The sequence below is a fragment of the Hipposideros armiger genome, unplaced genomic scaffold (assembly GCF_001890085.2).
Source record: "Hipposideros armiger isolate ML-2016 unplaced genomic scaffold, ASM189008v1 scaffold_93, whole genome shotgun sequence".
In the NCBI taxonomy this organism is placed as follows: domain Eukaryota; kingdom Metazoa; phylum Chordata; class Mammalia; order Chiroptera; family Hipposideridae; genus Hipposideros; species Hipposideros armiger.
The window spans coordinates 1,943,078-1,954,894 of record NW_017731443.1 but is presented as its reverse complement, the minus strand read 5'-3'; the positions used below and the strand labels follow the sequence as shown (position 1 = coordinate 1,954,894).

The following is an 11,817-nucleotide window of genomic DNA, read 5'->3' as shown; positions in this document are numbered from 1 at the left end:
TGGCGACAGCGTAGGCTGCAATGGGCTCCCGTAAGCTACCGTGAGCGGCCATCCAGTGGCCGGCTACTGATCTGCCTCACCCAAGAAGAGTGCAATGATAGTACCAACATGGGCCAGTGAAGCGACGTCCTCTACAACTAGACTGAAGAACAAAAGGACAGCAACTTGTCTCTTCCCCTTCCTAGATTCCCCGATGCTGTTCCTTTCCCCCCAATTCCCCAATAAAATCTTAAAAAAAAAAAAAGTTGTATCTGCCCAGATTCTCCTCCTAGATTCTGATTTAATGGGCCAAGAGGGCCTGGGAGTCTGTATTCTGAAATGGTCCCCCAGGCGATTAGTTCTGTTGAGAGTTAGTTTTCATGATAACTTGAAAACTTAGTGGGGTCTCCCAGCTCAGGATGACTGTAAAACTTTGCTACTGCAGAAGGTCCCCCATCCTACCTGTAGCTGATCCTGCTGCTGCGGTGTGGGGAGTGGAAGGACAGATTGGGATTGTGTGGGGCCCATCTGACCCCCTTATGCTTCTCTGCAGGAAGTTGGAGCTGCCACTTGTGTCTGGACCTGCTGAAGGAGAAAGCTTCGATCTACCAGAACCAGAACTCTTCTTGATGCGGTCACCTGCCCTGCTCCCCCCATACACCTAGGGCTGTTTCTCTCTTGTTTTTCATACCCGCCTTTCCCTTCCTCCTCTTTCACAAGTCCAGAGAACCTGGGGGTGGTCATGCCCACCTGCCTTTGGCAGCAGCAGGCTGAGGTGGCAGCTCTGACTGCCTCTGGCCCCAGGCCCTCAGGGAGAACGGACCAGCACACTGCCCCAAGGTGTACCTGTGGGCCCAGCTTCTCACGGCTCTTCATGAACTGCATTCACTCTGCCTGCCTTGGGCCCTGGCCCTGGTGACCACAGGGTTCCAACTGTGTCCTCAGAGAAAGAGTGGGGGTGAGAAAGAGTGGGGGTGCATCTCACTTCTCTCTCAGCTTTGCCTCCACTTTGGTCCCCCAGAGGTGGGCCAGGCAGAGGCTTCTTTACCAGGAGTAGCGGAGAGTGAGCGACTGAGCAAGCTGAGGTGCCGCTTGCAGGAGCTTTCCATGCCCTTCCTGCTGCTTCGCCTCACCGTCTCCTTCCTCCAGAGTGGCTGGCTCCCCACAGCCCTCTGTTCCTGCTACCCAGGATCCTTTGCCCAAGCTAGGATGCTCTTGGTCACCCTCTGGGCTCTGCCCTGTCCCACGCCAGGGGGAGTAGCAGCTTCACCCTGATTCTTCCTTGTGCTCGCCTGGCTCACTCTCACAGGTGGTCTCTAGTGACCACAGCATTCCCCACCCTTGGAATTTCCTGTCTCTGCCTCCCCTCCTTATTCCCTTAGATTTTGTGGGGAGAGGGGAAGCATCAGGGGGCCAGGCCAGCTGCTGCTTGGGGGTCACAGGGAGACGTTGGATAATGTGCCTGTTTTTTAACTCGATGAAAAAGCCTACCTCCGAAATCCCCATTTTGTTTTTCCTGGACCTGGGCGTTCAGCTCCTGCCCTTAACTGGGGCCTCTGCCTCCTGCTCTGTGAATCCTGGCTCCTGGGTCACAGGGAAGCCACATACATGTCCCTTTCTTCCCTTGCACGCTCGCTAGCAGCTGGTAAGGTCTTCACACCCTGATTCCTAAGTTTTCTGCCTGGTGACACTGACATTAAGTAGGAGGGACACTCCATGCCAGGACACCCTGGAGTGGCCTTCCCCTTGGCCATGGGCAGACCCTAATTCACTGTCACTTTAGAGCTTTTTTTTTTTTCTCTTCTTTCTACCTTTCTTCCTCCCTCCTCCTCTCTTCTCTCTCTCTCTCTCTCTCTCTCTGTCTCTCTCAAACCCCCTCCCCCATTCCTATATCTAAACATTAGTACAAATAAACGTTTTTACATAGAGCCCTCTGCTGGATGGTTTATCTCCTGACTCCCTTTCCTGGTTATGAAGGCCATTTCATCCTAAAACTTGCTTAGGACAGTGGTTTTTAAATATTTTGAAACAGAATTTCTCCTCCAAAAAATTAAATTTTTCACTGACCCCAAATCTGTAAAGCAGATATAAAATTGGGTACTTCGTTAGTTTTAATTTCTTACATAAAGTCAAGTTATAACAGTTGTTATAAAGAACAATGAAGTTTTGGTTAATACAAAATTTGGGTTTGTCAACTTTAGCATCCTATTTCTGTATTTTGGTTGACTTGGAGGAAATTCTGCTAGACTCATGCGAGTGGTGATAGGTTTGTAACAGTTGACCTTGCAATTTGAGATACTTAGAACAGGTCCAGGAGCTTGATTAGTATATAAATATAAAAGAATGACAGGAAAACAAGTGACATCATGATGGGACACATGGTGACGAGCATGAGGTGCAGAGACAGGGCAACACGGCTTGTGGGGGGTTCGTTGAGTGCAGTGTGCGTGAGCTCAGCCCGTAGTGCAGCCTCCATATGGTCACGTGCACAAAAATGAGTACTTTCCCTGCAGCCAACATTTTGACAGCTTTCATAATGGATCATACGCATCTCACTTGAGTGTGTTTTGAAGTTATTCAATTTTTTAAAGATTTGAATCAGTTAAGTACCCCCTGGAACCTCTAGGGTTTTCTGGAACAGTCTGAAAGCTCCTGTTACCTAATGGAAGGCAGTGGCCTGGGCCAGTACCTCCAGTAAGCAGAGTGCTCTGGTTTGGGGATTGTGTTGGGAACAGAACGCAGCCTCTGTCCTCATGCTTTTACATGGAAGTAGGCCAGGAGTAGAGGGAGTAAAGCAATGATAATCGGTGGCCAGAAAGGAAATGTGAAAAGAAAGAAATGTAAAAAATGAGAACGCTGCAGCAGGCCTAAGTGAGAAGAAACTAGGAAAGGGTTTGCGGGAGGTGGGATTTAGAATGGGACGCATAAGAATGTAAGACAACCGGGGGCAGGATTAGGGTGGGGAGGGAAGCGGATGAGAAAAGCAGAGAAGCGGCTGATGGGGACTCATTTGTGGCTCCAGCCTTCCAGTCAGAGCTGTGAGGGGATAAGGAAGTGCGGCTGCAAAGCACAGGTGAAGTTCGGGGTAAACAGCCCTGGACCCCAGGTTAAGATACCCACATTTAATTGCAAAGAACGGGCACCGGCAGAACTGAAGATTACTAAGGAAGGGAATATTACATCTTGGGTTTAGGAACTTGAGTCTTGCCAACAGGTTCTAATAAAAATGAGTCCTTGCCCTAAATCAGAACTGGCCCCAGGTAAGTAGTTGCTCCGTAGCTGGCTGCGACGTGAGGCCAGCGCTGTCCATGGTAACGGCTTTTGTGTAGCGCAACGCTGGCTTCCATTTTCTCATAACCACCTCGTGAGGGGTATTAGCCCTCTTTGGTAGATGAGGAAGCTGAGGCTGTCTAGGGTCACGGCCAGGAAGGCCTTAGGACACCGAGTCTGCTCTCCGGCCTCCACGCTGACCCTAGACTCGTTAGGTCCCGAAGGCAGTGTCCCCAGCAGCTGGAGGCACTTCTGGGGGGACTATCACCAGGTCCTGGCTCCGCTGTCCCCCTTAGCGCCCTGGAAGCCCCGCCCCCTGGTGGTCCTGACGAACCGCCACTTCCGTGACGTCCAATGAGACTTAGCCGGGGGAGGGACGGGACGCCGCTGAGGGCCAATCTGATTGTGCCGGGGCGGGGCTGCAGTGGGGGGTGGGGGGAGCCGAGCGGCCGCTCGGCGGTCTTCACAGCTGGGAGAGAACCCGGCGCAGGCGGCGCGCATGGGTCCCTGCTGTGCGCGTGCCCGCCGCTCGCGCAGCCCCTCGTCCCGCTCCGCCCTCCAGGTCGTGGTGCCCCCGTCTCCCCCGTCGCCTCCCGTACCCGGGCTCGGGAGCCGGGTCAGGGCAGGGCGGGAGCCGCGGGACTAGCGCCTGAGGTGGGTGTGGAGCGGGAGGCCGGGAGGCGGGGAGGCCGGGCGGACGGACTCCGCGTCGAGGTGGGGAGAGGCCGGCCAGGCTTAGGAGCTTGGGTACCAGGCGCTCGTGCCCCCGCCCTGACACCCGTCTCAAGCTACCACCCTCCCCTCGGAGAACACCCCGCCCCTCTCTCTGCCCGTGGCCTCCTCACCCCTCTTGCCCTTTGTCGCCTGTGCACCTGCCCTCTCGGCCCTGTGCTCCCATTCGCCCGCCAGACAGGACCTCCGCCCAGCCTTACCTTCTCGGGATCCAGCACCAAATTAGACTCGCTCCTTCAGCCTCATTCGTCCCTCTTTGTCGTCTGTACACTTGTCATCTCAACTCTGTTCATCTGCTCCATCACCCCATCCCCTACCATCTTCATCTAAACCCAGCCCGGCTCGTCATCCCCTCCTGCTCTCAGGGATTCCTCCCCCAGCCCTGATTACCGCTACCACTGCCCCACTCAGCCCCAGCCTCATGTCCTTCCCCGTCCATGCTCTTTTGTTGTCTCGGCAGCTGTCCCCTCGGCTCTTCATCCTCTCCCCAACTATGCCAACCCCCAGCCCAGACGGCCCTCTCCTGACTAGTGAGCCACCCCTCCCCACCTCGGTTCTGGCATTCCCCCGGATCTGTGCCCGGCCCACGGCTCACTCAGCCTAGCCATTTCCCTTTCTCTTTCAGCCCAGCCCTCAAATTCCTACCCAGTGTACCCCCTTGTCCTCTCCCGGCTCATCCAGTCTCCCTGGTCTCCCGCACACCAGCCGATTTCCCTGTCCTCGTAGAGTCTCTTTTCCTTATTGTGCTTCTCTTTCATGCTCCCTTGGCCTCCGCCGTCAGCAGCCCCGTCACTGTTTCTTCCCCCACAGGAGAAACCATGGAGCTGAGCAGCAAGAAGAAGCTTCATGCCCTGTCCCTGGCTGAGAAGATCCAGGTGCTGGAACTCCTGGATGAGTCCAAGATGTCCCAGTCAGAGGTGGCCCGGCGCTTCCAGGTCTCCCAGCCCCAGATCTCACGCATCTGCAAGAATAAGGAGAAGCTGCTGGCGGACTGGTGCAGCGGCACGGCCAACCGGGAGCGCAAGCGCAAGCGGGAGTCCAAGTATAGCGGCATCGACGAGGCTCTGCTGTGCTGGTACCACATTGCCCGGGCCAAGGCCTGGGACGTGACAGGGCCCATGCTGCTCCACAAAGCCAAGGAGCTGGCCGACATCATGGGCCAGGATTTTGTGCCCAGCATCGGCTGGCTGGTCCGCTGGAAACGCCGAAACAATGTGGGCTTTGGAGCCCGCCATGTACTCTCACCTCCGTTTCCCCCTGAGCCACCTCCTCCAGGCCTCACATCCCAGACCCAGCCACCTCTTTCCCTTAAAGACTTTTCCCCAGAGGATGTTTTTGGCTGTGCTGAAGTGCCCTTGCTGTATCGGGCAGTGCCTGGCAGAGTGGGTGCATGTGATCAAGTGCAGGTGCTGCTGTGTGCCAACAGCAGGGGCACAGAGAAGCGGCGGGTTTTGGTCAGTGGGCTCCATGCTGCACCAAGGTGCTTCTTTGGGGTCAGCAGTGAGGCTCTGCCTGCTTCCTACCACCCCGACCTGGGCATCCCCTGGTCAGAGTGGCTGGCACAGTTTGACAGGGACATGGGGAGACAGGGCCGACAGGTAGCCTTGCTGCTGGCTGCCCAAGTGGTGGAGGAGCTGGCAGGACTGCCTGGTCTCTGCCACGTGAAGCTCCTGCCTCTGTCCGCCGCTAGCTCCACACCTTCCCTGCCCAGCTCTGTGGTCCGGGCCTTTAAGGCCCATTACCGGCACCGTCTGTTGGGCAAGCTGGCGGCTGTCCAGAGCGAGAGGCCTGGCACGTCACTGGCTGAGGCTGGGGCGGGCATCACAGTGCTGGACGCTCTGCACATGGCAGCGGCAGCCTGGGCCAAGGTGCCTCCCCAGCTCATTGTCAGCAGCTTCATTCAGGAAGGGCTGGCTCCCTGCAAAACTTTACCCCTGTCCCCAGACAAAGCCTCTGAGATGCCACCACTCCCCCGTGGGCTGAGCCACGAGGAGTTTTCCCGCTTTGTGGACCTGGAGGGCGAGGAGCCCGTGTCTGGAATGTGCAAAGAGGAGCTGGGCACCGAAGACGAGCAGGAGGCCAGCAAGGATGGCTTCGAGCCCCTGCCCACCAAAGCTGATGCCCTCCGAGCCCTGGGCACGCTGAGGAGGTGGTTTGAGTGCAATGGCACTTCCCCTGAGCTATTTGGAAAATTCTATGCCTGCGAGGAGGAGGTTGAGCGGCTCTGCTGCCTGTGAAGCCCCTGCTGCTCGCAGAGCCCCCTCCCCTCCTGTTTCCCATGGAAACGCCCTCTGCAGAAGGCAGGTTGGGGGCTGGTCTCTTTCCCGTGGAAATGGAGCTTTTGTGAAAGGTGTAGAAGGGAGGCAAGTTGGGAGACCAAGTCTAAGCTCTGAGGAAAAATTTTCCCAGCCCGGAGAAGAGGGGTCCAAAAGGGGCGCTAGGGGGGTGAAGCTAGGCTAGGTAGGTTCTGAACCTCTAGGGAGGCTAGGACTTGAGAAGGTGGAATTTGGGCTTTACAGAAAGGCTGATCCCTTGAATTCTGTGTTAAAAAGTCCTGCTTCTGGAAATAAAGTTTTTAATCAGAAAAGACGCCAGGGTGTTATTTTCAGGGAAGAAGGATGGAAACTTTCAACTTAGATTTTTAACTTGATGGCTGAGGTTTTCTGCGATGCAGCTGTCTGGGGTTGTCTGTGGGTGGCCATAGGAAGCCCCTTCTTCCAGAATTCCAACAGGAAGGACTCCCAGGGAATGGGGACCCCTCATCAGCTAACAGACAGATCCCCAGGATTGCCCTGGACACTCTGCTGCTCTGCTAATTTTGCTCTCATGGCATGGCGGGGTGGTGTCAGGAAGGAGGGGGACAGGCTAGGAACGTTCTAAGGAAACAGAAAGGAGCCAGAACTTGTCGTTGGTTGTTTTTTGGGGTTTTTTGTTGTTTTTTAAATTCATTTGATCATTTCACAACATCTCTTCAGCAAGGCCTCCCGTGTGACGAGGTTACAAAGATGATGGCCCTGCTGGGCAGGACCTTGCAGACACTGACAGTGGAGTGTAATGATGTGCAAAATGCTGTGTCCCCGTAGAGCCTGGGAGACTCCTGGAGAGATGAGTTATGAGCTGCAACTTGAAGAACAGTGGAGGGGCAGGAAGGACAGTCGAGGCCAGTGGGCAGCAGGCGTGAGGCCGACTGAGAGTGAAGGAGCGGCCGTGCGGCTGACAGAGGGAGGCAGACCTTCCGCCAGAGCCACTGGGAGGCCCCCAGAGCAGGAAGGGCCGGGCTGTTAACCCACAGAGCTTGGGGGTGGGGCACCCCCAAAGAGTTCCAGTCAGGGCAGGAACAGGTCATTTGTGGAGTACCAAAAAACTGATACATGGGGCCGGCTGAGTGGCGCGATGGTTAAGAGCTGGCTTGGGACGCCAGAGGGCCCGGGTTCAGATCCCACATATGAGGGCCAGTGACACTGCCCTCCACAGCTAAGATGCTGAACAACAGCTCGACCTGGAGCTGGACTGCCATGGGTTGCCGGCAACGGCGTAGGCTGCAGTCCCCTGCTGCAGTGGGTTGCCATGGGCTACCGTATGTAGCCAGCAGCCAGCGTGAGCGGCCAGCAGCCACAGTGAGCGGCCGTCCAGAAGCCGGCGACTCATGTGCCTCGCCCAGGAAGAGCGCAATGATGGTGCCAACTTGGGCCAGTGAAGCAACGTCCTCTACAGATAGACTGAAGAACAAAACGACAGCAACTTGTCTGTTCCCCTTCCCCCAATTCCCCAGCGCTGTTCCCATCCCCCCAATTTCCCAATAAAAATCTTTAAAAGACAAACAAACGAAAAACTGATATGTGGAGGGTGGGTGAAAGATGTGGGAGTGGGCTGGAAAGAGGATGGTTTTAGCTGGAAAGGATGTGGGCCTTGGACACAGACTTTGACTGGTGAGGAGTCCGGCTCCAGGCTAAAATCCTATGTGTTCAGGCTGACCACAGGCTGTCACAAGCCAGTGTAGGCAGTTTTGTGCAGGGCATTACAATCAAGGACTCAGGCCACCCAGGGCAGCCCCTCTCATACCTGTATTCCTAGTCCAGGTGCCTCTGCTAAGCCGCTCTCTCCACCTTGATGCATGTACCTTTCACTCTAAAGTCGTCCTTCTCGCCGCCTCCCCCCGTCCTGCACACAGAGGCAGGAGCCTTTTATTTAGGGGGCTCCTGACAGGGAGACAATTCCTGGTGTGCCTGGCATGTCATCTGACCCTCACCCGGCGCCGTTCCGTTGGGGAAAGTGGAACGCTGGGGAGGTAGTGACTCTTTCTGCCTCTTGCTTGCACTGTCACAGTAAGTGAATAAAGGCTGGTTGATGCTTTCAGTGTGACTCGTCCTAATTGACCATCTCAGTACTTGGCAGCTGAACAATGATGACGACTCACTTTTAAACAATTCTAAAGCCACCTGCTGACTTCTCTTTTCTAGCCTAAGATCCCAAATCATCTAGCCTTTCCTCACAGGTTCCACTTTTCCTACCTTCTATTCATTTAAATTATCCTTTTTCTGAAATCATCCCAGTTCGGACATACCTTTTGAAATGTTGAAACCAAAATTACACCATCACTTAAAGGCTTGACCAAAGCAACAGAGGGGGACAGATTAGCTCTGTTCTCAGGTGTCAGATTCCTGTTGGAGCAGAATAATGAAACATAGCCTTTCATTGCTGACTTCTTGCCAGAGCTTTTTTTTAAAAAAAAAAAACCACAAGTAATCTCTCCCTTTGTTGCATTGTTATCACATGTCACACTTTGCCTCTTTGTAGGTGACTTCATTGGCTCATTCAAGCCAGCTGAACACACCTTGCTTGTGGGATAGGCCATGTTCTAGCACCCTAAGCTAGTGCTGAACAAGACAGAGGACCCCTCCTCTCAAAACCCTTACTTTCTAGAAGAGGGAGATAAAGAAGGACAGGCAAACGAATAACCATAGCGATACGATACGTGCCAGGATGAAAATTAGTGATATAACAGAGAATGACTGAGAGGGTGGAGTCGTGAATGTTAAGAAGGAAACATTCATTCTTCAGGAAGAAGAGTGTCCTCTGCCAAAGGAACAGTAGTTACAAATTTCTAAAGTTAGGAACAGCTTTCCGGGTTTAAGGAACGGAAAGCTGTCCCTGTGGCTGAAAGTGAGAGAGAACCAAGTAGAGGAGGAAGGTGGAGAGCTGGGCAGGGGCCTTTGAGCCAGCAGCATTTAAATTTCATTCTAAGTGAGACAGGAAGTGTTCCTTTCTGGGGGGTGGGGGAGATTTACAGAAAGGAAGAACGTGATGTTTTTTTGTGGTTTTTTTATAAACATTTTTTGGGGGGAATTGGGGGAGGGGAACAGTGTTGGGGAATTGGGGAAGGGGACCAGCCAAGTTGTTGTTCTTCAGTCTTCATTGTGGAGGGCGCCAGTCGCCATCTGGCTTCCTGTTGGCAGCTCATGGCCTCTAAGCTTAAGGTGCTGTGTTCAATCTTAGTTGGGCGTAGCCACCATCCCATGTGGGAGTCGAACCAACAGCTTTGTTGTTAAGGCACATGCTCTATTCACTGAGCCATCCGGGCGGCAGCTCAGCTCAAGGTGCGGAGTTCAGTCTTAGTTGCGGGTGGGCGTAGCCCACCATCGAACAGGCAATCTTGTTACACCAGCTGAGCCATCCTGCCACCTGTTGGCAGCTCAGTGACAGCTCAGCTCGGGTGCAGCATCACTGGCCCATGTGGGAATCGAACCGGTGGCCCTGTTGCTCAGAGCTCGTGCTCTTAAGCCAGCTTTTAACCAACTGAGCCACTCGGCCGGCCCAAGAACGTGATGTTTTTATGTTTCAGAATGTTTAATTCTAGTTGCTGTGAAAAACACATGAGGAGGTGGGGAGCAAAAGTGGAAACCAGAAACCCAAGTTAGGAAGCTACTGAGTTGGTGGGACTCCCTCGTGGATAGCGTATATAAGGTATGAAGGAATGAGAAGAATCGAACAGGGCGTGTGCTATTTCCAATAGATTTAAGTTTTTGCCAAGGTCGGGCAGTCCTATCCAATTCTGCAGGTATTGCCATATGCACATTAAGGGGTGGGGGTGGGGGACAAAGGAGGTATGTACATTGTTCCTGTTTACTTACAAGCCTGTAATGAACACCCTCTCTTGTTCAGAAGGCATGCAAGGCTTCAGGGCAGCAAGAGTGAATAAGGCGCAGTCCCTCTGTCCCTTAGGAGCTCACAAACCAGAGGGAGAAATAGGAAGTGACTGACAATACAGGTCCGTCATGAGGATTAAACAAATTGATATTTATAAAGTGTTTTCTATTTGCCAGGCACTATTTTAAATACTAGACATATGTTAGATATCATCATCATCATCATCATCATCAAACTGGAGAAGATGACGAACTGGATGCAGAGAGCCCAAAAGCAGAAAGATGGGTTCCCCATCTTATATCTCTGCGTTGCACTCTGAATGATTCCCATCCACCTTCCAGTTCTCTTCAGCTAGCTCTTTGGGTTTTTCTCCCAAATATATTGGGAGTGCCAAAAAAATGTATACAAGTGGATGCTTTGGACAATGTTGCTCAAGCAGTAGTTCACTGTAATCAGAAGTGTCTGGGCGCTGATAGTAACCACTTTGAGCACCTCTTGTAATTGCAGAAGTCAAACATGACTTGTATTCATCTTTTGTTATCGGTATATGTTGAATATTATAATTTTAATAGTTTTTTTCCTTTCTTAAAGTGTGTATACTTTAAGCACCCTCTATTTATAATGTATTTATTTTTTGGCACCCTCTATATATAATCTGTTTTATAGTCTCTTGTTACTTCTCTTTTCATTCATTTATATATTTAAATATTTCATGCATGGTTATTTTACATTCTATATCTGATAAATCTAATATCTGAAGTCCTGGGTGGGGGCCAAATCTGTTGCTTTTGTTTCTACTGATGCTTTAATTCATAGTGGCTTTTTTCCTTGTGGATCTGGTAATTTTTGTTGTGGGAATTTTTTTGTCGGTTGTACTTAATCTCCAGAAAACCTGACAATCCAAATTTAGGATGCTATCCTTTAGAAAAATGTGTAGTTACTCCTACCAGGCACGAGGGGGCGCTGATACCACAAGATATTAATTTCTGGAAGGAAGGTGTCCCAGACCTGAAGAGCAGCATGGGGAACAGGCATATAGTTCCTGGTTCACAGGGGAACCGATCTTAATTTTTTTTCCACCACAGAGAGAAAGGTAGATTTCTTTGTAGGTTTGCTTTACTGGTGGGTGGAGGTTTTCTGGTCTGTGCTTTTCCTAAAGGTGGAGCCCATTCCAGTATCTTGACTTAATTTATGAGATGGGCTCAACTTGGACTCAAGGTCTATCTAGTCTTCTACTCCATGTGGCTCTTCACTATCCAAGGTCATGGTGTTAGCGTTTGCCCAAGCACAGCTTTGGTTCTCACACCCTGGCTTAAACTAGCTTCCTTGTTTTGAAGGGGTCCTTGAGAAGTTCCCTTACTGTTTGCAAAGTTAGCAATGTTTCTTAAATTATGCTTGTTATAATGGATCTGGAATCTAGTCGCTTCCCAATAGGAGGGCTCTACATAAAATCTAGAGCACCCACCTGACAGAGGAGAAGTTGGGAAGACCAGTTTTCATTCATTCATTCATTCACTCGCTTGTTCAAAACTATGTATTGGGCACCTCTGTGTGCCAACTGGAGTTTTGATGATGAGCAAAAAGAGCCAAGGTCTCTGCCTCATGGAGCTCACTGTTTAGAGGAGAGATAATTATAATCAAAGAGTAACACAAATGAAAATATAGGATTATGGACTAGAAGGGGGGAAT

At 52.0% G+C, this 11,817-nt stretch overlaps 2 protein-coding genes across 3 annotated transcripts in view; both read left to right on the top strand.

Moving 5' to 3' along the window:
* The window catches only part of DPF2 (double PHD fingers 2), a 20,916-nt gene extending 19,009 nt beyond the window's left edge, over positions 1–1,907 (top strand). For both annotated transcript variants that reach the window (XM_019645563.1, XM_019645562.1), the window contains one exon: positions 533–1,907. In XM_019645563.1, coding sequence (XP_019501108.1) covers positions 533–609 — 77 coding nt within the window. In that variant the 3' untranslated portion in view covers positions 610–1,907. The remainder of the gene's footprint in view (positions 1–532) is intronic.
* A 1,793-nt stretch (positions 1,908–3,700) lies between these two features.
* TIGD3 (tigger transposable element derived 3) lies at positions 3,701–7,366 on the top strand. The gene is made up of 2 exons (XM_019645201.1): positions 3,701–3,903; positions 4,792–7,366. Exon 2 carries the CDS (start codon positions 4,800–4,802, stop codon positions 6,216–6,218), a length of 1,419 nt encoding a protein of 472 aa, XP_019500746.1. The 5' UTR covers positions 3,701–3,903; positions 4,792–4,799; the 3' UTR covers positions 6,219–7,366.
* Positions 7,367–11,817: the final 4,451 nt, after the last annotated feature.

Bases quoted from the DNA above. Each gene is read 5' to 3' on its own strand.
- TIGD3 (XM_019645201.1), top strand. From the start codon at position 4,800: ATGGAGCTGAGCAGCAAGAAGAAGCTTCATGCCCTGTCCCTGGCTGAG.